The sequence below is a fragment of the Trachymyrmex septentrionalis genome, unplaced genomic scaffold (assembly GCF_001594115.1).
Source record: "Trachymyrmex septentrionalis isolate Tsep2-gDNA-1 unplaced genomic scaffold, Tsep1.0 scaffold81, whole genome shotgun sequence".
Taxonomy (NCBI): domain Eukaryota; kingdom Metazoa; phylum Arthropoda; class Insecta; order Hymenoptera; family Formicidae; genus Trachymyrmex; species Trachymyrmex septentrionalis.
In genome coordinates this window covers 200,761-225,148 of record NW_017305997.1, presented here as the reverse complement: position 1 = coordinate 225,148, position 24,388 = coordinate 200,761, and the positions used below count along the sequence as shown (strand labels likewise).

The 24,388-nt window shown below is 39.3% G+C and overlaps 3 protein-coding genes across 4 annotated transcripts in view; 1 reads left to right on the top strand and 2 right to left on the bottom strand.

The window, feature by feature from the left end:
* The window catches only part of LOC108754825 (protein abrupt), a 60,899-nt gene extending 46,182 nt beyond the window's left edge, over positions 1–14,717 (bottom strand). The window contains exon 1 of the mRNA XM_018497447.1: positions 14,683–14,717. The gene's annotated coding sequence lies outside the window, so the exon portion shown is untranslated. The remainder of the gene's footprint in view (positions 1–14,682) is intronic.
* Positions 14,718–16,431: 1,714 nt separating this feature from the next.
* On the bottom strand, positions 16,432–19,733 carry LOC108754858 (cytochrome b-c1 complex subunit Rieske, mitochondrial). 2 transcript variants are annotated; one of them, XM_018497487.1, is made up of 5 exons: positions 19,591–19,733; positions 18,942–19,284; positions 17,771–17,923; positions 17,515–17,692; positions 16,432–16,958 (listed from the first exon to the last, which is right to left on the bottom strand). In XM_018497487.1, exons 2-5 carry the CDS (start codon positions 19,147–19,149, stop codon positions 16,667–16,669), a joined length of 831 nt encoding a protein of 276 aa, XP_018352989.1. In that variant the 5' UTR covers positions 19,150–19,284; positions 19,591–19,733; the 3' UTR covers positions 16,432–16,666. The 2 variants fall into 2 exon arrangements, with proteins under 2 accessions (XP_018352989.1, XP_018352991.1); XM_018497489.1 differs by having other exon boundaries at positions 19,056–19,284.
* A 523-nt stretch (positions 19,734–20,256) lies between these two features.
* Positions 20,257–22,627, top strand: LOC108754860 (coiled-coil domain-containing protein 43). Its single transcript, XM_018497491.1, has 3 exons — positions 20,257–20,795; positions 21,359–21,747; positions 22,277–22,627. The coding sequence occupies exons 1-3, from the start codon at positions 20,631–20,633 to the stop codon at positions 22,347–22,349; spliced, it is 627 nt and encodes a 208-aa protein (XP_018352993.1). The 5' UTR covers positions 20,257–20,630; the 3' UTR covers positions 22,350–22,627.
* Positions 22,628–24,388: the final 1,761 nt, after the last annotated feature.

The following is a 24,388-nucleotide window of genomic DNA, read 5'->3' as shown; positions in this document are numbered from 1 at the left end:
TCACAGCACACAAAATATAAATTAACTCGAAAGATATAGATAAGGAGAAAGCATTGCCACGTCTGCAACTGGCTCAGAAATGATTAACATCAAAATAAAATATGAAAAATAAATTCTGCGGGGAGAGTGTTTTAAAAAAAATATTCGTAGCCCAGATAGCACACAATATTTCCAAAGTATTTGTAAATATTTATAAGACTTATTTTAAATATATTGTAAATATTTCTTAGATTGCACAGATTATAAATATTATTTATTATAAATATTATGAAATATTTATTGTAAATGTTGCAGTAAAAGTTATGAAAATACTTAATAAGACATTATAACCCAAGTAAAAATACTAGTAATACTATTTATTTATCATAAATATCACATAAAATATATCTAATCTATATTTTATTAATTTTTCGAATAAAGATTTATATAAAATATGTATAAAATATTTATATAACATTTCAAAAAATAAATAATAATAAATATTTATTACAAGTATTCTGTACTGTCTGGGAGTTTCTATCTATCTGTCCCTGTTAGGATAATTCTGTTTTCGACGAAAGAGATACGTATAAAGAATGATTTTGTTGAAATATCAAAAAATTTAGACAAAAAGAGAGATATGAAAATAATTTTGTTAGATCATTAAAATAATTATGTAGGAAATTCAAGCGTGATAAGCAATGTTGCAAAATTTTTTTTTGCACAATTATTATTTTGATAGTCCAACAAAATTATTTTCGCATCTATGTCTAGCTGTAAATGTTTAGATACTTCAATAAAATCGTTCATTTCATGTACGAAAGAGAGATGAAGGAGGAAGAGACATCTGCATGAAATCCGGCGATAATCGTCCTGAGGGTAGAGGAAGCGCACCCAAAGGGTTAGGTTGGCCTGATGAAAATGCCAGAGCGAGAGGCGCAAATACGTTCGACGACGATAACAAAACGATTTGAGTAAAACGAGAAGGGAGACGTATATATTCCCTGTTTCCATAGTAAAAGATAGCTCGCGTGGATTATCAAAACAATACGTAATTTTGCTGTGATTTCATTTCATCGCACACCTCCTATTAAGAAAGACTGTTAAAAGGATTGCACAAATTAAATTACCGCGCATGTTATTTTAGCAAAGTAAATAATGCGCATCCCATTATTATTTATCTATTCCTAAAGGCTTATTTTTCCAGAATTGCAGGGCTACTAATTAAACTGGCATGACATAAAAGATTACGAACTCGGAAGGATAGAAAGTATAGGATAGAAAGATATAGATACGCGGAAAAAAAACAAATTTGCTGAAATATTTAAAAATTTAATTAAATCGTACTCTGAAAATAAATTTTATTAGATGAACAATTATGTAAGACACTCAAACTGATTACTAGAATGTCAATATTTTTTGCAGTATATTGCTTATCATGTTTGAATTTTGTGCGTAATTATTTTGATCAACAAAATTATTTGTAGATCTATATTTATCCAAATGTTTAAAAATTTTATATAGCAAAATCGTTTTTTTTTTTCTGTATAAATAATATAATATCACCGCAAATTAATTGTGCCAATGCGCAGCGGAAGCTAATTTAGAGGTGAATGTCTCCAAGACTAGTTTGAGATAACAGGTTGCCGGCGTGTAATAAAATAAAAGTTTTAAAATGAGATCCAACTGCGGAAGAAAAAACTGATGCTTTCGCATCGATGAAGGTAAAGTGACGATGTTTTTCTCGTGGATCGTCATAGATATAAATCTATTTCAATCAGGCGCGATGATGTAAGCGCATTTTTGCCGGCGACAAATAATCAAGGATTGAGCGTCGATGTTGACAGCCTCCGAGAATGATGCGCGTACACTTCTAACTTTAATATCTCGTAAAATTTTGCTTTTCACGCTTTGTGGTAACGGGAAATTTCGTTGGCAACGAAAGTTGCGTGTCGTGCTCAGTATTCCAACGTTTCAGTGATACACTTAGCAAATAATTAATTTGCAAGTGACAAATGAAATCGTTTTACATTATTACAATTTAAAGCAAATTTTTTTTATTATAATGTAGCCTGCATGAAACAAATAAATATTCATCTTTCAATAGCTGCATTCAGCAGAAAAAGTAGCTTTGCAACTGTTGTAAAATTCTTCAATATGATTGGTTTATACATTTAGATCCATAAAGAATCAAAAGTAAGAATCAATCAATACACGGACGTGTGTTCTAAAAATGTGTGATCTTTATATTTGATTTTCAACAATTCTAGTTTCAGAACAATTCTACTATTTAAGTTTCAATATGTTCAACAAAGCTTCAGTGCATTGCTTCGTGTTCCGTAATTTTAAGTCATTTAAATTGTTTATGCGTATATCATTCTAATAAGATTTGTTTTTTAAAAAAAATGTCAGATTAACAACGCTGCATCTTTGTCAATTTGCGAGTGACTTAAACATTATGGACATGTGAGCTAATTATTCTTGTATCGTTCTTGCTGAGGAGGACTCCAAAGAGAATCGAAACGTTCAAACTAAAGAAGATATCAATCCAATTTCTGATTATTGATTGTTCACTAAATAATTGCGCCGTTTATCGATGCTGACTCTCGTTAGCCTATTATAGATATCTTTTTGTTATTGTTTAAGAATCAATCGTATTGAAGTATTTTACAACAATTACAAAGCTGCTTTCTCTGCTGAATGCAGCCAATAATTGTCGAAAGTGTCTAAAAAATTGTGCGGACCGTTAGGGCGGGAGCACTGTCTTGCATAATGCATAACATAAGAAAATGGATCGAAGTCCTTCCATCCATTCAATCATTTCTTTTCTTTCCATGAAATAAACAACTTTGATTGGTTGATTTTCTTATACTTCATTACCTACATTATGAGTTGAGCGGCGTCGACAATGAGATTTAGATTCCGATCGAAACTTTTATCGAAACTGAACCGAAACACTCGGCCGCATGTCAATTTCAACCAAAACGGAAACCAAAATTAAAAAATAGGAATCCTATAAAGGCCATATGTGTAGACATGCCTATATATCATTTACTTTTTCTTCATAAATATCATAATTTATTGAAGCAATAATTAAATTTCGACCGAAAAGCAAAATTTCAATTGTGTGTCAATTTTGGCCACAGAATATAAGTACATCTGCTTCATAAACATTATAATTAAATTATTGAAATAATTACACATATTAAAATTAATATTTATGAAAAAGAGCTATATGGTTTCAATCGAAAATGATACATAATGAATGTTCGTTTTCAGTTTCGGTAAAAGTTTCGGTCGGACTCTAATGAGATTTTAAAGCGTAAAGCTTAATAAGTTTTAAGCCTCAAGCTGAAAGAAATTGATCAACTACAATTGAATGTGAGGAGAGTGGATTACGGTTGGCTAATTTCTTAAGACTTGAGGCTTAAAACTTAAGCTTTACGCGTTAAAATCTCATCGTAGACACCGCTTTATATAAAGATCTGTACTCTGGCCTTTACGCTGAATCTATATATCTAGAAAAAAGATATACGTCTATAAAGAGATATACCTATGAAAGATCTATAAAAGCTCGAAGAAAAAAAAAAAAAAAAAAGAAGCACCCTCACCGTAACTACAGCCTCACGAATCCTTGATATACCGTGTCCAGGGATGCGCTTTTGCCGTGATGACCATGCTTGCGTATCGTTCCTCAGGAAAAGAAATTGTGCGTCGACGCGTACGAATATCACTTATGACTCATTCACAAGACGGCGAACAGAAATGCAGGAAAGTGCAGCAATCGCTGCGGTAACAACAATCAACGGAATGGGCACAGCGCGTACGCGAGATCAATGTCAATCATCCCGAAGGACAATACTACTCCTCCGCCGAAGTCGTAAGTCGTGCGCAAATCGGTAGCGCACGAGCGCGAATGAAGCGTGCGCGCCGAAAACGCCCAGCGCGAAGCACGATCTGAATTGGACTGTTCTATGGGTTATGCCCGGCTCGTTCGACTTCCCCTCTTTTTCTCTTTCTTTCGCGGGGGCTCTCGTTCCTCCTCCGCCACGCCGGTAGCCCTACGTTTTGGGCCGGCTCAACAGTGTGCCCCTACTAGTAGATTTGATCGTCATGAGCGAGCGATGTGCTATGTCCTCTTCTGATGCACATCGTTCCACGATCCGTAGGTAGGAAAGTGGAGCTTCCGGAATGCGACGCGTTCCCTCCCCCGAAATTCTAATCGTCAGCAATTGAATATCGCCGTTTCGCAGATACGATGCGGCCGAACGCGTTCTTCAATCATTAACAGGCGAGATATCGTCACATTTAATAGCAAAATTGATTGGATGCACTCAGAATGCACTGGTGGATCCAATCAGACGCTGTAGGTCTGTTTTCTGTGGCTAAACTAGCGTACACTTTTGGAAGTGTGATAGGAACTTGGAGTGAGATAGGCATATGTTTGATATTTGAAAGTGAGAAAGAGAGTTCTAATGCAATCTAACACTATCTCGTACAGAAAACAGACCAATTATGTCATACACAGATTGGTATAAAAGCGTATGTTTGAAATAAATACAGTAACGCTTAAATCGCGAAATCTTCAATACACTTTATCATAAAAAAAAAAACAAGACGAAATGAAGCTCTCTGAATGAATAAGATACAAATTAAATTAGATCAGAGATTACAAGCCTGGGTCTATTATTGTTAACTTTTAAATAAAATGCAGTTTAAACAGATGTTTCGACCTTTATCCCAGATAATAACGACCTGATTAAAGATCGAAATCGTTTGTTGTTTTAACTGTAGTTTGCCTAAAAGTTTGCAATAAACATCTAGCTAGGCTCGTATAATTTATTAGTGTTAGAGGTAAAATATATATTTTATAATTCTGAATATTTACAATTTTCACTTTTACACTCACAATCAGATTAAATCAATCTCAGTGTGCATTAGTGCGATCCAATCGAATTCGTTATAAGTCAGAAAAGAGTAGCACAAGATCTATAATTCGAAAGGATGAGCCATAGAAGTTTGTTAAATAGATCAGATGAAAGTGCAAAGATTACTCTGAGAATTTTCTTCTAGCTCAATTGCTCAACATGGAGTAGCCTGGTTTTGAAAAATCATCGCGTACACGGAAGTCGCGTTGACTTTTTCGTGTGTCCGGGGCCGCGAAGGAATGGTTTTTCTGGTCGCCGTATAAAGCGAACGGCAGCGCAATAAATTTTCCGAATGGAGGTCGTTAGCGGGAGGTTCCGCCCCGCGGGAGCTATGCGCGTTTTTTCGAAGCCGCAGACGACACCGGGGAGGGAAATTAGGTGGAAGAAGCAGAATGTACGATCCATTTTTATGACGCCACGAAATAAACGCGACTTCCGACAAGGCACCGCTACGGACATAATGCATGTACGACGACGTGCTGCTGCTGCTGCTGCTACACGTGCACGCATTTTGTAGAGACAGAAACAAAGGAAGCATTGAAATCACGGTATATGCGTGTAATAATAGCCGGCAATTTAACGAGCGTGCAAACTGTAATTTGTTGAGATAGTTACAATGTTATATAGAGCATTAACGGCTAACGATTAAAATAATATCAACATGGGAATACTATGGGCATTTAAATATACATTAGTTAGAATAGCGAATTTCAATGGCACTTTACATTATGAGGGAGATATATTTTTTAAGAATACATTTAAGAGAGAGAATAAAAAGATATTAGAATATCATACAATTTACATAAAATCGTAATTATTTCGTTAAATAAAATTGTATAATTGCGTTAAATTTCATATATCACTCCTTTATTTCAAAAGTCACACAAAAAAACAATAAAAAGATATTGTTTTTGAGTTATTATTAAAAAATATGAATAAATTTGATATAAACATTATTTTACCAATAATAAAAATGGAACTAATTTAACTCAAATAAAAAATCATTACCTTAAAAAGAGTAATTTTTTATGGGTTGTGAAATAAAAATTTTATTTGATCGTATTAGGAATATATCGTTTTTGCCGATATAATTTAATTAATCAGTAATTCTCTGTCAAATTGAAAAATAATTCTTCCCTTTTCAGGCAAATTTAATTTTTTTAGTTGTTTTACTTTTGAAGCGAGAAAATCATATATTTGATTGCACTAATAAATCATCGCAATTCAAACAAGTACACTTATACTGTAAACTATACAGGACGCACACATTGCAAAATATTAATAAAAATATTTAGAATAATTAGGATAGTAAATAGAATAATGAGAATGAAGTTTCTTAATTTCTATATAACAAACAAAAATAAAATAAATTAAATAAGAGACTAGCAGATCACATTGTAAAAACAACTTATTTTTATATCAGTTGAAGTTGATAATTTTTTTTTCCACTGGCGTATTAAAACCTCGATCGTTTCACCAACCATGAGACGCTATCCAAAAATTCACTATTTCACACCATGTATTCGCTGCCGCGAGCAAGCTTTACATCCCTCCTCCTCTAGGTAGCACCGCCGCTATGCTTCAAGTTCAAAGCCGCCCTTCGCAATCTCCCACACCCCACGCATCGACTCCCGAGAGTTGCGATCAAAACAAACAAGTTACCCGCGAAAGCCTCCCGCAACGATATGAACGGTATCAACATTCGACGTCGATAACGCGACAGGTGGAGGAGGCGCGATAGAATAACGAAAACAATAACAGCAACAACTGGTCGACCGTACCTGGCGGATGAAGCCACCATGGATTGACCAGGGATGGTCGTTGGTTGCTGGGGCCCTCGCCAACAGGGGCATACATCCTCCTCCGACTACGTCACGCCCGTCACTGCCGCCCCGGTGCGCGGCTGCACCCCCGACTGCCTTCGCAAACCCGCGGCCGGCAGCCACCCCTCCAGCGGCCGCAGGATTCCAGTCTCTCTCTCTCTCTCTCTCTCTCTCTCTCTTCCCCTTCCTTAAGCGAGCGCGTACGCAAGAGGGTTGCAAGGTTACCGGCGTTACCCATCCCTCGCCCCCGCGTCTACCCGCATCAACCCTCGCGCGCGTGTTCGCTATCGTATCGCCCTTCCTGCCGTTCCTGCCGTCCTCTGAAGCCGACCTCCCTCGCGGCCGACCAACCCCTCCGTCAACGACGACTCTGCCAACTCCTCCCTCCCTCCCTCCCTCTCGCGGGAGAGCTGAGAACACGGAGCACCACCGTCACTACCACCCCCGCATATCGTTCTCCCGCCGTCCTTCCTACGCAGCTACGGCCATCACTTTCGTTGGAAAGTCCTCGGAGGCCGTTAGGGAGCCCAGGGCTGACGCTGCAAAGGGTGGTGCGCGGCCACGGCAAATCTTTTTTCCTCGTCTTCTACTTTTTCTCTCTTTTTCCACTTTCTCTTTCACTCTCCCTGGAGAAGAGAGATTCTTTCGCGTAAATCGATAAAATAATTTAACTACCGGCTACCGGATAACGAAGAACGGGAGAACCGGACGCGGCGGCGCCGTCGAGGAATCGACAAAATAAGCCCGTTGCTACGTAATGGACGCAACAGAAAATGCCCAAGAGCATCGCGTGAGACGATTGATTCACCGATGAAGTCGCGATGCAAGTAAACAGAGTTTACGCTCGGAGGAAAGCTTAAATTTCACCATATAAAATATCAGAAAAATAAATAGACACTCTCGAAATTCTTCGAAGTGGAATCTCATTCTAAAGAGTGAAAATTGAGCCAATCATATTAAAAAGAGTGGCTCCGTTTTCAATCTTCAAGAGTGAGCTTGTACTACTCTTCAGAATGAGCTTTCACTCTAAAAGTTTTAAAGAGTATATATATATATATATATATATATATCTCTTAGTTTTTTGATAGGTATTATAAATTATTGTTTCCGTAGACAAATATATCTATTTCAAGCGTAATTTGGTTGTGAATAAATGGAAATTTCGTTTAAGAAATTAAAATTTAAATCGAGATTTATTTTATTAATAAAAAAAGAAAAACTCTCCGCACGATAGTAATAATTTGCAGTTATTCTACAGCATAGAGATTCCAATATGAATTTTTATATAAGCGCGTGAAGGTTTTGGTTGAATTAAATATTTATGCGCGGCGATGGTTACGGCCGACCGTTCTTAACGACGGAGGGTCGTGCACCTGCATTCGAAATTATCGTATACGAACACGGGCCCGAGCTTTACGAAATCTTTCTAACGCGTACGAGGGAAGCGTATCATCAGCCGCGTTCTAATCATTAAGATTGAAACGCCGGTGTATATACACGGCACTTGTCCCCTGCATAAAATTTGTTAGTCAGATTAGGCAGGTGACTCTGAATGCGTCCTCTCTCGAGCGTGGAGATGCCGCCAATTTCGAGGATCGATATAAGACTCGCTGCTACATTGTGCAGCGCGTCGACCTACGCCGACGATGCGTAATATGAACCGCGTAATATTTTACTTCGCTGTAATAACCGTAATTTGCATAAGCGAGCAGCTTTTAATATTGTACCTTAGAACACATTTTAACTGTATTCTGCGGGAAATGATAATACTGGACAACGGAAATGTGTCTCGTAGGAGACATTAAATTTAAAATTTATTTCAACACGGATTCATAATGTAAAAGATAAATGCACGTAATATTTACTCGATGCGATCAATAATTCATTTATTGAAATAAACGGAAAAATGTCACGAGTGCAGCACCGGTGACATTTCCTTTCGAGCTCGAATAAAATCTCGATAAAATTCATACCGAAATAGAAACTTATATATATATATATATTTATACATATTGTGATTTTTAGAATGGCCCCATAAATAATCAACACGTTCCTGGGAGCAGCTTAGAATGGAGGGGAGAACAACCTTGCAAGCCCTCAAACTCCGTCGTGCGTGCGTAGCTTCAGCGATGGTGGTGGGGTCTGAATTTTTGGAGGTTGGTAGAATGGCCGAGAGTACGAAGGGGGTTGAAGAGAATGATAAAGGGATCGAGGGGAAAAGAGGAGATATCGGCACAAGAGGGGGAACGCGGAATGGCGGCAGGAAACGGGAGGAGGAGGAAGAGGAGGAGGAGGAGGTGGTGGTGGAGAAGGAGAAGAAGGAGGAGGATGATGATGAGAAAGAGGTAGGGGAGGAAAGAGCGATCAAGGGGAAGAGCGAAGCAACCTGCACCCGGCAACAGCCCCCGACCTCGGAAGAACTAATCATTAACCTCCTTTCACCCTCCCCGAATGCTACCGTTCTAACTCGACCACCTTCGCTTCACTTTCACCTGCGCCTCTCTCTCGCCCTCTCTACCACCCTCTTTCGCGCCCCCTCGGCCGCCCTCTTCACTCTCACTTGTCCCTCCACTCCCCCCCCCTCGCACCCCTTCCCTTTCCCTTTCGTCCGGAGTTTCCCTCCATTTTCCCTCTTCTCACTTCTCTTCCCTTCTCCTCCGCCCACGCTGCGCCGGGTTGTGTGTTTACGATTACGATTACTCGCGCTCTCACTTTCGCCGCTTTCCCTTCGCGGTCTCACTTTCGATCTCACCCCGTCCTATCGACCTCCAAACCTTGTCGCTACTTTCGGTCTACCTAAACCCCCGTACAACGCGATGCACGAAACATAGCTACGCTTAAAGACGAGGGCCTCCTTTCGACCGGTGGGACGATGCACGACGACTGCGGGAAAAAGGCAAACGCTGGGCGTTTATTTGCAGCGCTATTCAATTTTCTCGAGAGGGGTATCATTCGTTGCGTAATATCGAGAGACAGTAGATACCATTGGCTCTTCCTCTGACAAAGACAAAGGGGATGTTCGATCTCTGTCGTCACAGCTGAAGACGAAGGCCGACGTATATGATTTACTGGAGGAGAAATTTCCAGAATATAGTCTCAGCTTTCGCCCTCAACGATAACTAATTCACTTCCTCGACATTCAAACTTCACTTCGGTATGAAAAAGGCAGCACTATTGCGTAACCAATATTTTAATGTTGTAAATATAACGAATGAAAGTTGCAAACGGTCAAAAATATTTCTTCGAAAAATTTGAATATCGTGCATCTTAATAGATTTTGGGAAATATCTAATATGTATATATGTATTCCTTAATTTAACCCTTCTTAATTATACTTGAATTGGCAAAGAGGAGGCGGGAGACGGAAAGGCTTTCTTAACGACAATCGTCAATGTAAATAATTCAGTAAGCGGTTGAAAAGGGCGGCTTAACATTCACACAGGTATCTTTACGGGCAATCGATGCCGCGGGAAGTTCAATAGAAAATACGAGCCGGGCATGTATACCTTAAATTATACCGTTTGCTAGGACTACGTGATAATTAGCCTTTATCCTGCTACCGTATCTTGATATATGCGTCAAGTTCCTAGACGGATAGGATCGCGATAGTCGAGGCAAGGGTAGCAATATGGCGTACAAAACGCAACGACACGGACAAAAATCCACAGAACGGGTTGCGGAAAAGTTAAAAAGATGATAAAAGGGCGAACGGGATCCATCGGGGCGAAGCGAAAGTACGTGAGAGGAATAAGATTAGCTCGCACGAGTAGATTCAGTCGCTAATTTCTTCGAACTTTCGACCTTTCACGGATAACGCCCGTATCGATTCATTGGCGCGAAACGAGACGGGAAAAAAAAACGACGTTCATCTATCTTGTTTCTTATACAATACAAGAGATTCGATCTCTCGCAAAAATGCGGAACAGGTAATGTTTCGCATTTCATATTATGAAATAAAGCCCGATCTGCAATGTGCTCTCTGCTTCCTGTTTCTTGCTTTCTATCTCTTTGTCTTTCTCTCGCGATTTATTGACAATCGTGTTTCATGTCACATATTTCATGTCATGTCACATATTTCTTGTCTCTTCCGAAGTTGGTCAACCAGATTTCTTTTTCGATTTTATCTCAGGCGACGGAAAACAAAATACAGAATAAGACGGCAAAAGGCAAGAGGTAAAAAAAAAAAAAGAAACAAAAAACATTCCGGACAATAAGCATGTCGTCTCATCAAGACATCATAAAGACGTCTTTTGAAGTACACGTGTCTGAAGGTATATAAAAGACATCGTATAAAGACTTAGGCATCTAGACATTGCGTGTTGTCTGGGATAAAAAAAAAAAAGCAAACGGCACATTGCAGATCAGATTCAACGGAGCTGTACAGGACAGCGCGATCGAAAGTGCATCTCCGCTTCGTATTTTTTTCGTTTTACCGCTCGTTTCTCCGCCGATCAATTTCCATTCTTACGCGGATTCCCCGCGGATTAATAGCGTCCGTGAATGCAGATTCGGCTGCGTGCCTCGTAAATCGTATGCGGCACTCGCAAAGTACACGGCGAAGTACGCACTCGCGTGCGAAGGTCGGAGTCAGTGGCAGAAGGGTGGCAGCCGAAAACGCGCGAAGAGGGGGGATTGCGGGGGGGACGAGGAGGGGCAAGATGCAACGCACATCTATTGATTCTCCTCCAGCGTGAAGGCCCGCGTGTTGCGGCGGGGTTCGGTTCATTCTCTCCTTCTCTTCCTCCCCGTCTTTCTTTCTCTCGTTACGACGCACGCAATTTCGCGTGCGCGCACGCACGCACGCACGCACGCACGCACGCATACGCGTACGCACGAGGGAGAACGAGTGCGCTCGGTAGATGCAGGGCACAAAGCAGCAAAGAGTCTCGTCCTGCGCCGTCGGAGGCGAGGAGAAACAGAGAAAGGGAGAAAGGACGAGACAGAGAGAGAGAGAGAGAGAGAGAGAGAGAGAGAGAAAGCGAAAAAGGGAAACTGGATCCTGCGAGAGAAGACAGCGGCTCCCTTCTTCCGTGCGCGCGCGCCGCACTCTCGGCCGCGTTTTCTCGCTCGCTGACGCATAAGAATTAGAATGCCAGGAACCCGACGGCATTTGCATTGCAACTCGTGCCCGCTCAGCCTTTGCACTTGCAACTTTCTTGGAGATCCTCACCCGGGGTGGGTAACGATCGTCTTTGCGAACAACGGGTACAGTCTCCGCCAGAACAAAGTTACGAAGGGAGAGATCGCCGAAAGAAGAGCACGCGTTCGGACAATTGATCGATAGGAGAAAAATATCGGTGCACGCGAATCGGTGCGGCCGCGTCGTACGTTTGTTTTCACACTTCCCGTTACATATCTCTACCAATATTTTTCTACGCGATAATGTATAATTGATAATGAGACAATCTAACGTTTACTACTTTAAGCCCGCGGCATACTGCGTTTTTTTCTTTTACCTGCTGGATAGCTTGGGGTTTAGTGTATTACTAGAATTACATTATATACGAAATTTCGAATAATTTATTAAAACGCAAACAATTCAACGAGAAAACACGCATCGTGTGCCGCAGGCTTTAATTTCTCCACGAGAGATGAGCATGTTAATTGTTTTTTTTTTTTTTTTTTTCACAAAACAACACGTTGCTCTCGACGTAATTAGCGAATTGTTATTACTATTTCTCACCACCTTAAGAGTGTCTTTTCTCATTTCATGTTAAAAGGAACGTTACGATTCCTAATTACACAACCGATCAAGGTCTGCACTGATCGTTGGTCCGACTGCTCGTGTGAATTTTGAATATGCAACGCGTCGCTCGCTGCGCAGCGTATTCGAACAAACGACGATCTTGTCTTTATTTACATAAATAGAAATGTAAAGGTCAGAACGCACGCACGAAGCCGCGAAGCGTTGCGAAGAGCAGCGGTGCGGTGGTTGCTTTTGGAACCGTTACCGGGATGCAAAGCACGGCTCACGTGTACGGAAATCATCGAATGACCCAGGCGTGCAGATACACAAACACATGCCGGCTCGAGTTTATGCCGATGCCCGTGTTACCAAACAAGGGATGAGATGCGAGACGTATGATTCGCGGAGCTCATTGAACGGTTATCATCGATCCGGATATTGCGTGCCGTATTTGAAATATGCACGAGAGAAAAGAATGCTTTGCTAAAATATTGAAAAATTACGTACAGACCCAGGAGTAATTTTATTGGACTATCAAAATTATGTAGGACGCGCTCAAGCTGGTTATTAAAATTTTTTGCAGCTCTGCTGCTGGAATTTCCTACATAATTATTTTTTGATAGATCAACAACAAAATTGTTTCAGATCTGTAATTTAAATTTTAGATATTTCAGCAAAAAATCGTTTCTTCCAAAAACAATTTCCAAACTCAGCTTAACAACATCCGGATATAAAAATGTTGAATCTTTAAAATAATCCTTAGAATTAGCGATAACATCATTTTGCAAAAAAAAAAAAAACTGTGAAGAAGTCTTTATTTCGAAATGCGAAAAATTTAATTAATTAATAAAACTCCTGGCAAGTAAAGAACAAACTTAATATCTACAAAACAATCGAACTCTATGTGTGACGATAATGAGATAATTTAATCTAAAACGTTAAGTATTAGAAGACTTCCTTTGATTCAAACACAAATAAGAAAATAATTCAAGGTAATAGGAGTCAAACGAAACGTTGTTTTTGAATGTGTTAAACAATTACTATTGTTTAAGTATGTGTAACAATTACTATTGTTTAAGTATTAAAATTTGTACATTGTAATTAAGTATTACAATTTAAACATTGTAAGATTAATTGCGTTCTATTTATCGCGCTTCACTTCTATTTGCCTGTATTTCTCATCTAGTAAACTTAATACTATTGCAAAAGCGCAAACGAGAAAAACATCGTCTGTCGATCGTTATTATCGCTTTCGCGATTATTGTTATTGTCAACGCAGCGGCATTGTGCTTATCGACTTTCGGGACATGCATGAAATTCCACGGGAAAGAATGCGATCAACACCGCGGAGCGACCTAAGCTATGTTCCGTGGCATCGCGAAGGAAAAAAAAAAGAGAGACTTTCTCTGGGACGAAACGAGAAGTTTATTTCGACATCGTGGAAAGTCGCATAAGCTGGAGCAACCGTTTCTGGTATGAAGGATGCCGCGTTAAATTGAATTAGAAATGAAATCCGTGTACAAATCGCTCGAAAACTTATTACGTTTCGAGGAATATATTCATCTGAAAGATACATGTAAGATGCCTCCTGCTTGTCGCGTGACGTGACGTTCGAGTATTCAAAAAAACAGATGTTATTCAAATCGCGTTATGCGTTTAAATATCAAAATGAACTCCTATACAAATAATCTGAATCATCGATGAGAAATATATTACGAGAAATATAGAATGAGAATAATAAAAGGCTCTAGAAAAAATTACAAAAGTACAATTAGAACCAACACGGGGTATTTGCGTGCGAATTCAAATTTTTTGTTAAATACCAAATTAAAAACGTTTCAATTCCCCCCCCCCCCCCTCGCTTTTGAGTCATCCTCAATTATTGTATCTTAACGTGACTTGCTCGATTTTAATGTATTTCACTGCGATATTCTCTTTAATCTTCATATTGTAATTAAGGTTTTGTTTTTGTTAATTATTGAGAATGACCCAAAATCGAGGAGTAGAACCGTCTTCATTTGTTATTTAATAAAGAATTTAAATTCGCATACACCTACTGTTGGCTCTAATTGGCATTTGTATTTTTCTGAAATATATTAGACGTGTCCATTAATAGCGAGTCTTTTGTATCGTCGAATTGTCATTTACTTATCAATGCTAATTACATGATACGCATACGTTTCGAGAAAAAAAAAATGATCACTAAATTCGATAAACGATACAAAGAAGTCGCTCTTAACGATACGTTGCGATACGTGCTACTCACCGGCAATTGGGGCGCGCTTCCTTGCGTTTTCTTCTCGCTTGTTCCCGCGACGACGACCTTTTCCTACTCTCGGCTTTCAACCCTTTCGACGCGACGAAGCGGCACGGCTCGCTGACGGCGCGCGACCGGACAATACATCGTCGGCGATGCTCCGCCGGCGGCGGTTCCGAGTGTCAGTTCCGGGAGAAGAGTGAGACAGAAGAGAGATGGAGAGTAGGAGAGTCAGCTGGTTGGCGAGGGGGTTAAAGCGCGCGCGTATGTAATATATGTGTTGTATACGTAATATATATCCGGTGACGACGACAAGTACAATCAGCGGCGGCGAACGCCGCTATGCGCCGGCCGGCCTAATACCGGCGGCTACTCGAAACTCTTAAATGTCACGAACACGACCGAGCGATAATGACTATTGATCACGCCGCGCGCGATTTCTCTCGTCCGTACGCTGCCAGCAGCGACGAGGGCGATCGAGGTGAAACCGGCAGCGATCGCCCGGCGATTGCGATGACGATTGTCGCCTCGCGCCGGGGATTTCGGCCGTGCCGCCGATCGCTGGCGCCTCCTCGCGGAAGCAGCGGTATCACTCCACAACCCCCTACCCTCAGTCATATCACGAGGCAGAGGGATGTGTGATCGCATAGATTACACGATGCTTCCGAAGCTAAGTGGCGGATTCGACGAGTCTTGTGCTCGTGGTTGATACAATTAATTCGTTTTTCTAGAAAGTTATATAATGCAAGCATCCCTTACGTCCATTTCTACCAATGTAAATAAACTTAATTAATTTCGATTCAACTTGCACTTTATCTTTTTCTAATTTTTGAAACTACAAAAAGATGAAGAGATAGTTCAATAATCAAGATTAAAATTAAACAACATTAATAGAAATGGGCATTAAACGGTGTCTACAATGAGATTTTTAAGTGTTAAATTTAAGCTTTAAGCCGAGAAATTGACCAATCGCAATCGAATATGAGAAGAATAATCAACTGTTATTGATTAATTTCTTATGGCTTAGGATTTAAAGCTTAAGTTTTACACTTTAAAAGCTCATTGTATATATCGTTTTACAGATATTTAATTTAACTCTTAGTACAACACATGATTTTCTTTTACCAACATGATGGGTCATTTGTGCCCCGAATTAACCTTCATTACTTTAACACAATATAAAAATATAAAAATATAATTATTAAATGAGAGAGACATTCTTATGTATATGTTTTAACATCTTTGGAATTTATTTATAAGGTTGTATATTTTTAAAAATTGTATATAAATAAAAACTAATTACTTAATGCTCCTAGTTTTTCAAAGAAAAGAAGTGTCCATGACACAAATGATTCAATCGTGTGTACTAAGAATTACTGGCTAATTTAATACAGAAAGGTAGTGATTAATTACTTATTTTGAGTATTGAAAACAACGACAATACTTCAATACTACAATCCTCTTTGAAGATGTTTGTTATTGAATGCTATTTTAAAGATTATATTTTTAAGATTCAATGTTTACCTGCGCATAAGTCCTAAATTTAGAAATTATTCGAATCAATCGCATTTCGAATACATCACAGTATTCCGATCGATGATAACCGTTCAATGAGCTTCGCGAATTCTATTAGTTATACGTCTCGCATCTCATCTCTTAACTCAGAACAAATAATTAATCACTACCTTCCAAGTATTTAAATTTCTGTAAGAGTTTCTATAAATGTCAGTAAAATTGAGCAATTAATCTTCATAAAGATTTTTTTTCACTTAACGTTTATTCTGAATCCGATACAGCAGTCACGCTGTTACGTTCGAAATATTCGAATAATTTTGCAATGTTCAAATGAAGGTTCTTCATTAAATTTCAAGAAATATACAAAACATATTTCTCTGATCTTTTTCGCGATAATAACAAGATAATACACATACCCACGGAGTATTCTATATTATAAATTATTTTATTATTTGACTACAGATAACGCAAATAGTCATTAACCAACAACGAGCACTGTTCCACCCTCGGTAAACTCATAGGGTGGTACCTCGAGATTTAGCGGGGCCGGTCCTTTTCGAATCCTACCGCTGGCATCGTAGTGAGACCCGTGGCACGGGCAATAGTAACCGCCGAAATCTCCCGCATTAGCGATGGGTACACATCCCAAATGTGTGCAAACGCCTATAATGACCAACCACTTGGGATCCTTCACGCGAGCGCTGTCCTCTTCCGGATCGCGGAGACTCGCAACGTTCACTTTATTTTCCGTTGCGATTTCTGAGTCAATTCTATAAATTCCCATGAATATAATACCATACTTACATTAAACACAAACATTTTTTTTTTCTTAAATCTGAGAAACAATTGGAAAGCACAGACAATAACAGATTTTAACCTATCAGAAATCATACTATAGTACTTTCTAATAAATTGATATTTGTTATTTTCAATTATGTATTAAGCTTAACAGAATGAATCATTTTATCTCTGTTTAACATTGGCAAATAGCAATATATAATGATTAGGCTGATATTACATTTGTCGTACGACAAATTTTTCAAGCCTGTTGATTGGCTATAGGATAGAGATATCCGAGAATCTCCTTCAGCAAATTAATACGCTTAAAAATTTTGTCGTAGGACAAATGTAATATTAATCTTACACTACCTCTTTTACTGAAAAGCACTCTGGAATTGAGATTGGATTGGAATTTAATCAATCAGAGTAAAGAAAACTAATATCAAGTTTAATGAACTGTGCTTCAACTGATCAAATCCAATTTCAATCTTAATCTATAGTTTGATACAGGCTTTACGCAATAAATTTTCAACTATCCTGAATTACCTGTGTCGTATAAACAGAGGCTTTCCACGCCATTTGAAGATAGCGCTCTTGCCCTCAGGAATACTGTCGAGCTTTATCTCGATTTTCGACATGGCAAGTACATCAGCCGTTGCGCTCAGCATGCCAACCATGTTGTGCACTACTACTTTTGCACTATAAACTCCTGCCACAGAACTACCTAGATGCACAAAATCGAAGACGTTTTAGATTACAGTTCATATTTATAATGTATCAACTATAATCTCTTTGTACTTACCAGCTGCAATAAGATAGGAGATACCCTTTCGGGATGACGCACTGTCTCGTGATTTGGAATATGGATCTTGTGTTGCAGGTTGACGATAATCGGTGAAATCTGGCCACTGAATGTCGGTATGTGCCAAACGTCGCTGATGTACCTGTGTGCTGACTGCAGCAACATAAATCCAGATTATAGATGTTGTTTTTAGTTGAACTTTTTATATATGTACATACTGTTCATTTTTTTCTCTTTTTTTCTCCAATGTGAAAAAGAAAAAAAAATGAACTGCAAGATGTGAATGTGCAAGAAGGTCAGTTGATGCTTGTTTCTACTAATATAGGATAACTTCAATTTCGGTTCAACTTATTCTTTATAGTTTTCTAATTCTCAGAACTAGAAAAAGATGAAGAGTTAGTTCAATCAAGATTAAAATTAAACTACATTAATAGAAACAGGCATAAAAAGAATAGACTGTGGGTGGTATTTATAGTCTGTTTTTATTTTAAGATTAACTTAAGTAAAGTCTTGAGATGCTAATACAGCCATCTGATCATGCTTAAGACAGTCTCAAATATAAGAATCGACTATGAGTACCGGCTTTTGACTTTTTCGATAGTGTCAGTACTAAAAATCTATATACGTAAACTAAAGATTCCAGTACTGGTAGCATATATCGAAACATGGGTTTTACATTATTGTTTCAGGTTGAACAGAAGGGGAAGGGGAGGGGGGAGGAAATAGAGGGGAAACCTATCAAGATCTTCTGTAGATTTTCATCTATAAATTTATATTTATAACAGTTATTTTAGAGCAACTTTCCAGATAATATGCATGTCTAAAAGACGTCATAAAGATAAAGACGTTTTCTAGGTAATGCATGTTGTCTGGATTTATAAGCCTAAGGCCCAATTGCACTAATTTTGGTTTTAAGTAAAATCTAAATATAGTCTGTGTTAATTTATTTAGAAAGAAGGATAAAGACAGATACAAGTCTCGCTTAAAGCCAAAATAACGTTGGTACAACGGGGTCTAAGCTCAATTGATAGCGCAGCAATCTGCAAAGTGTGCGACTTTGCATATCGATTATATAATCGCGAATAGCGTGAATATCGGCGTGATTTATTGTAAAAGAACACGAATTCACGGAATATTCGTGGCGTAGAATAGGCTGATAATGCGGACGCACCTGCGACTCCCGAGCTTATGTACGTAGGTCCGGTAAGAAGATCCTGATAGACAGTCTGTTGGAGTCTCCGTCTAAAGGATTCGGGAACGGTAACCTTCGCTTTGGTAACTTTACCAGTCGCGGCCACAGGCATTCCTCCATTTGAGACGACAGTCGCCGTCGCCCGCAGGAACGGCGAGAGATTTGTCGATTTCGCGATCACGTTCATATTTTATGCTAAATACGTCCGTGACAACGAAAAGAACGATACATCTGAGAAGTAGCAGGAAACACTACCGCACTGTGCCGCGCCGGGTCGCTGCGATCGGTGTGAAGTTGGCAATTGGCACACGAGCGCGATCATCTGACGATAAACGCGGTAGCTTTGAAGTTGAATCGTTTAATTCTTTTTTTTTATCTTCAAAAGGGCATAACCAAAGATTTATACATAATGCGGGGTCTACAATAGAAGTCGTAGCGTCTTAAGTCGTAGAAAATTAATCAATTACAGTCGAATATGAGAAGAATAATCGACTATGATTGGTCAATTTTCTACGACTTAAGACCCTACGACCGCTACGACTTAATTCTATTGTAACCTCGCATAGTAGATTTGCATAATAAATTTGCATCTAATATGGAAAAAATGAACAATATGACATGCTTTTACTTTTTTTTTCTTTTATAGCATCTTCTTGCAGCACATTTTGTTCAAAGGATGTCCTGGGAACGTTCCTTTGACGCAGGACGTCTTCTTGGAAATCTTTAGGATGTTTTTTGGAGGTTTGTATGGGTTTTCATGGCAACCTTTTTAACTTGTCAATTTTTCTGTTTACATACATTATTGCAGCTGCGCAAGTTTATTTAAATAGATCCTCAATAATTTTTAATAGCGATTTCAATAAGCAACAGATCGATGATCTTTAAAATTCATCAGCTTCATACAAATTGATAAATTCATTTTTTTAAATACATTTTTTCTTATTCTTAATTCCTTACTGAATCTAGATGTATAAATTAATCAAAGAATTTTACAACAGTTGCAAAACTGCGTTCTCTGTTGAATGCAATCTTCATCCAAGTTTTTCTGTCCAAACAACAGAAAATAATTAATTCTAAATTAATGAAATATAATAAGTATTATATTCGACAAATTGATATTGTTATTCGACAAATTATAGTATTCAAGCTGATGAAAATTTGGTAAGAGTCGTTTATTTCCTACATCACGTACGAATTATAATTCTAAAGCCTTTAGCTACTGTAAATTCTCTTTCACGTTCTGGCATGAAAAAAATCTACGACGCCGTACTATGGCACAATACACGCTCGCGCAGTTGCGATGCGTTTAGTTTTAGTATCAAGGTGCGCATACTCCGGAAATGCGCTCCAGAAAACGGTGCGGCATTCACGACGTCGTGTGTAACAGCACGCGTGACATATACGTTTACTTTACGCACGTCGAGATCAGTGCCATAGAAACGGATAAAGTCTGAGCTCCGGTGCGACGATGTCCACGCCTTCGTGGAGATGACCGGGTCCATTCGCCGGCTTGTCGCGTCCAGTGTCGAAAGATGTGACTGCTCGGACGATCAAGTGTCATCGGGGCGACGCTGCATCCTTCCTTCCTTTCTTCCTACGACAGTCGGAGCGCGCGAAGAGGCGACCGGTGAAATTAAAACCGCGTGAGCGCCGGAGCTGGCACGAGTGATGGCGGTCACGGCGAGCTCCTTCGACGCCTGGCTCAGCAGGAAGCTGCAGGCGCTCAATACGGACGAGGGTGTCTTTGGCACGTACATCAAAGGCATCCTCGAAGGTGACGAAACCGAGGACGAGAAGACCGAGGCGCTCGAGAGCATACTCGCGGGTATAACGGTGAGTAGTTGATAAGCGCTGCTCACGTTGAGGTTAGAATACGCGCGGCCGCCGCGGTCGTCAGCCGGTCGGAAATAGCCGCGAGCTCGTCACTCGTGCTCCGAAAGTACGTGTCTACGTCTCCCATATGCTTCTCTCCAGCGAGTCTTACCTGTGAGCGCGCGAATCCCGCTCGATTCATTCCACGGTGTAACTGTCTATCGTTTTCGTTCACCAGGAGAGCACGGATAGACCCATCAGGGATCAAAAATAAGAGTTATTGAACGCTGACGTTGACTCCATATATTGATTTTTTATGAAACTTTAAATTCTCGCGGTTTTTCATTCGCTTCAACGTGCCATGAACATACATTTTTATCCTTGCGCGAAATTATGTAATGCTTCTTACGCTTTAAAACTTTTAAGAGTGAATCTCTCTGAAGAGCGAATTATCCACTCTTAAGGATTGAAAATTAAGCCGTTCGTTTTCAAGATCAATTTAATTTTTACTGTTGAAGAGTGAGATTTTAATTTAAAGAGCTTAGAGAGTATAGAGATATAGAGTTTTGATTTTTCCTTTGCAGGAGGATAACATCAGCAAACATGTAGCAGAAATCTTAAGCGCGTGGGCAGAATGGTTGCCAACTGAGGAAGTCGCCGCAGCACCTGCACCGATGGAAGACGTTGATGTTAGACTGGCAAAAATGCTGGAGTCGCAGAGTCTACCCACAACAACCCAGAGGAGCTATACAGAGGAAGAGAGACGAATACGGGAGGCTATACTAGCACAATACAGTCAAATGTCTGATGAAGACAATAGCGAAGGAGATGGAGAAGAGGATGGAGCAGGTGGTGGAGACTGTGGAATCGAAAAGAATTTGAACGCGGCTACCATTATACAGCAGGAAAGAGAAAAAAGAGAAAAGGCCAAACTGGAGAGTCAGAAGAAAAAGGAAAAGGACAAGGAAGACAGGTAGAAGCTCTCGAACTATATCAAAGATTGCGAATTGGAGAACAGAATTCAACTGGATAATATCCATTTCTAGATCAAACTTAATTTACTCTTTATCCTTTTCTAATTCTCAGAATTATGCCCATTTCTACCAATGTAGATTAACTTTAATCTCCGTTCAACTTACTCTTCATCTTTTTTTGATTCTTAAAACTAGAAAAAGATGTAATTTGTTGAATCAAGATTAAAATTAACTACATAATAGAAACGGACATTAGAAAGTAAATTAAATTAAGATTCAGGTTAATCTGCATTGATAGAAACAGGATATATATATATCTTTTTCTCTCATAAAGTTCTGACAAAATCACTTGTGACCTGACTTTGTTATAGTTTTTTAAATTCGACCCATTAGAACAAAATAGATTACAATTAAAATTATCTAGTTTAATTCTAATCTTCAATTTGCGATCCTCAATCTTCCATTTGTAGTCTGATATGAATTTAAAAGCGTTGAATATGTGAAACTTAAAATAATTTTATATTTTAGAGAGAAGCAAAAACAATTAAAAGAAGAGAAAAAGGAGAAGAGAAAAACTCAAAAGGGAGAAAGGCGGAGGTAGCATCGAAACAAAAGCGTTGGGAGACTTACTTTGAGATTACATATATGCTGTGGTATTCATGTATGTCTATCTATATTGTCGTGCATGCAACGATCTCCGACAGTTATTTAAACCAGTATCATCGACCTTATATTTTCATTAGAAGACTATGTGTGTAGCATCCATCTGTCGTTAGAAGACGAATTCAGATTCAGTACGAATGCATATATCAAAAAGCAGTACATGTATGTTAAATCATCCTGTGCCTTCTGTCTGTCTAAAACATTCTTTTTTTTTTTTTTATAAGTTCGTTACTTATTCAATCTTTTTTGTTCTCTACTCACGTTTAGCTTTGTAGTGTTGTATTCAGAACTCTCATCATTCTCTCACTAATTAAAATTAGCAGTGAAATATTCGTCGTTTATCAATAAATAATGGTTCTGAATATCGACACACCTTTTACTCATCGATATGCTTAGTATATTGCGTTTTATCTTATACATATGGTGTATTTAATACGAGTATGTTAAAAATAAACTATTTAAATCGCAGACATTTGGTATTTAACATCATCGAATATGGAGGAGAAAAGGAATTCATGTAAGGAAGATACGCGTCAAGAAAACGTACTTTCTCGTTGCATTTGTATACATATTTTTTTATTAGTTATATATTTACACACAAGATACCGAGTCGAAACCGAGTGATCTTGGTATTGCATTATTAATGAAAGACAAACGCAGTAAGATAAAAACAAACGAACAAATGATACAAAAGATGATGATGCTTCAGTATCGTATCAGTGTGTGTGTGTGTGTGTGTGTGTGTGTGTGTGTGTGTGTGTGTGTGTGTGTGTGTGTGTGTATGGGTGTGTGTGTGGGTGTATGTGTGTCATAATAATCATTTATTAGCAATTCTCTTGTTTGCTATAGTTAAGTCTGGGCAGAAATTGACGAACTCGCACTTATACGTTTATAACAAGCATCCGCAATTGAACGCCAGATTACAAATCACTCTATGAACCCTCGCTCCCACATTTTTTATCGGAATCGTTTCTTCCTGCGCTTCTCTCCGTGCTTGTGAAATATTCTCACTTCCGTGAGGATTCGCATACCGAGAGCTCCTCTTAGGGCTTAGAAGAGCGAAGCGCGTGCGTGACCATCGTTTAATAATCTAAACGATCCTCCGTCACGCCCACGGGATCATTTTATTAGCGAGCTTCTCAAACGAGAGATAATCCCTCGTTACTTGCGTCTCTATCATCTAATGAAAACTTACTAGCGCGTTTAATACAAACGCGTAACTCTATGATTGTCCTACTAGGATGATCTACGAGGCTCGGCCGTCGCAACGATGGTTCTTCGCAATAACCGCCTCGCAGAGGCCTCTTCAACGGACGCGTTTGCGGGAAGGGGAGAAGGGTCACGCACGCACACGCATTATACTTAATTTAATTCGATAATGTCTAATCGCGTCGTTAAAATTCGTTAATTAGTTGCACACTGACTTAACGGGTATACGCCGCGCGGAGCATTCCTTCATTGAAGTCAGAGGGAACTCTTCTCTTTCTTTCTCTCTTTTTCTTCTCTCCATCGCGTTCAAGTGAGGTGTGTGTGTGTGTGTGTGTGTGTGTGTGTGTGTGTGTGTGTGTGTGTGTGTGTGTGTGTGTGTGTGTGTGTGTGTACGTACGTTCGGAGCACGTTCATTACATCCTGGACTAGAAAAAGCGACTGTCTCCCTTTTCCGTCCGCGCCGTATGGAGAAATCGCGGCGTACGCAACGACTATTCATTCGCGAACGATGAATTGACCAGGTGCGAAGTCGAGTAGTTTTCAGTCGGAAGGACATGGATTTCCGCGGAGTTTCGCTGTTTCACGGATGATGTTGAAACAATACATGCCCTGCCTCTTTCTTTTAGTTCCAGCTTTGACGATATCGGGTCTTTAATTCATAGTTTAAGCGATCCCTCTGTCCTTTCCAGAAGACAAAGACCCGGTTTGAGTCGAGACCGTAACCGACACCAGCTAAACCGATTCACTAGCGTGTATTTTTCGCAGTAC

Coding starts and splice junctions, on each gene's coding strand:
- LOC108754858 (XM_018497487.1), bottom strand. CDS start 19,149: ATGAACGTGATCGCGAAATCGACAAATCTCTCGCCGTTCCTGCGGGCG. Junction 17,693..17,770: donor CTCCTATCTTATTGCAGCTG/GTAAGTACAAAG, acceptor TTGTGCATCTAG/GTAGTTCTGTGGCAGGAGTT. Junction 16,959..17,514: donor CCTCTGTTTATACGACACAG/GTAATTCAGGAT, acceptor GGGAATTTATAG/AATTGACTCAGAAATCGCAA.
- LOC108754860 (XM_018497491.1), top strand. CDS start 20,631: ATGGCGGTCACGGCGAGCTCCTTCGACGCCTGGCTCAGCAGGAAGCTG. Junction 20,796..21,358: donor GCATACTCGCGGGTATAACG/GTGAGTAGTTGA, acceptor TTTCCTTTGCAG/GAGGATAACATCAGCAAACA. Junction 21,748..22,276: donor GAAAAGGACAAGGAAGACAG/GTAGAAGCTCTC, acceptor TTTATATTTTAG/AGAGAAGCAAAAACAATTAA.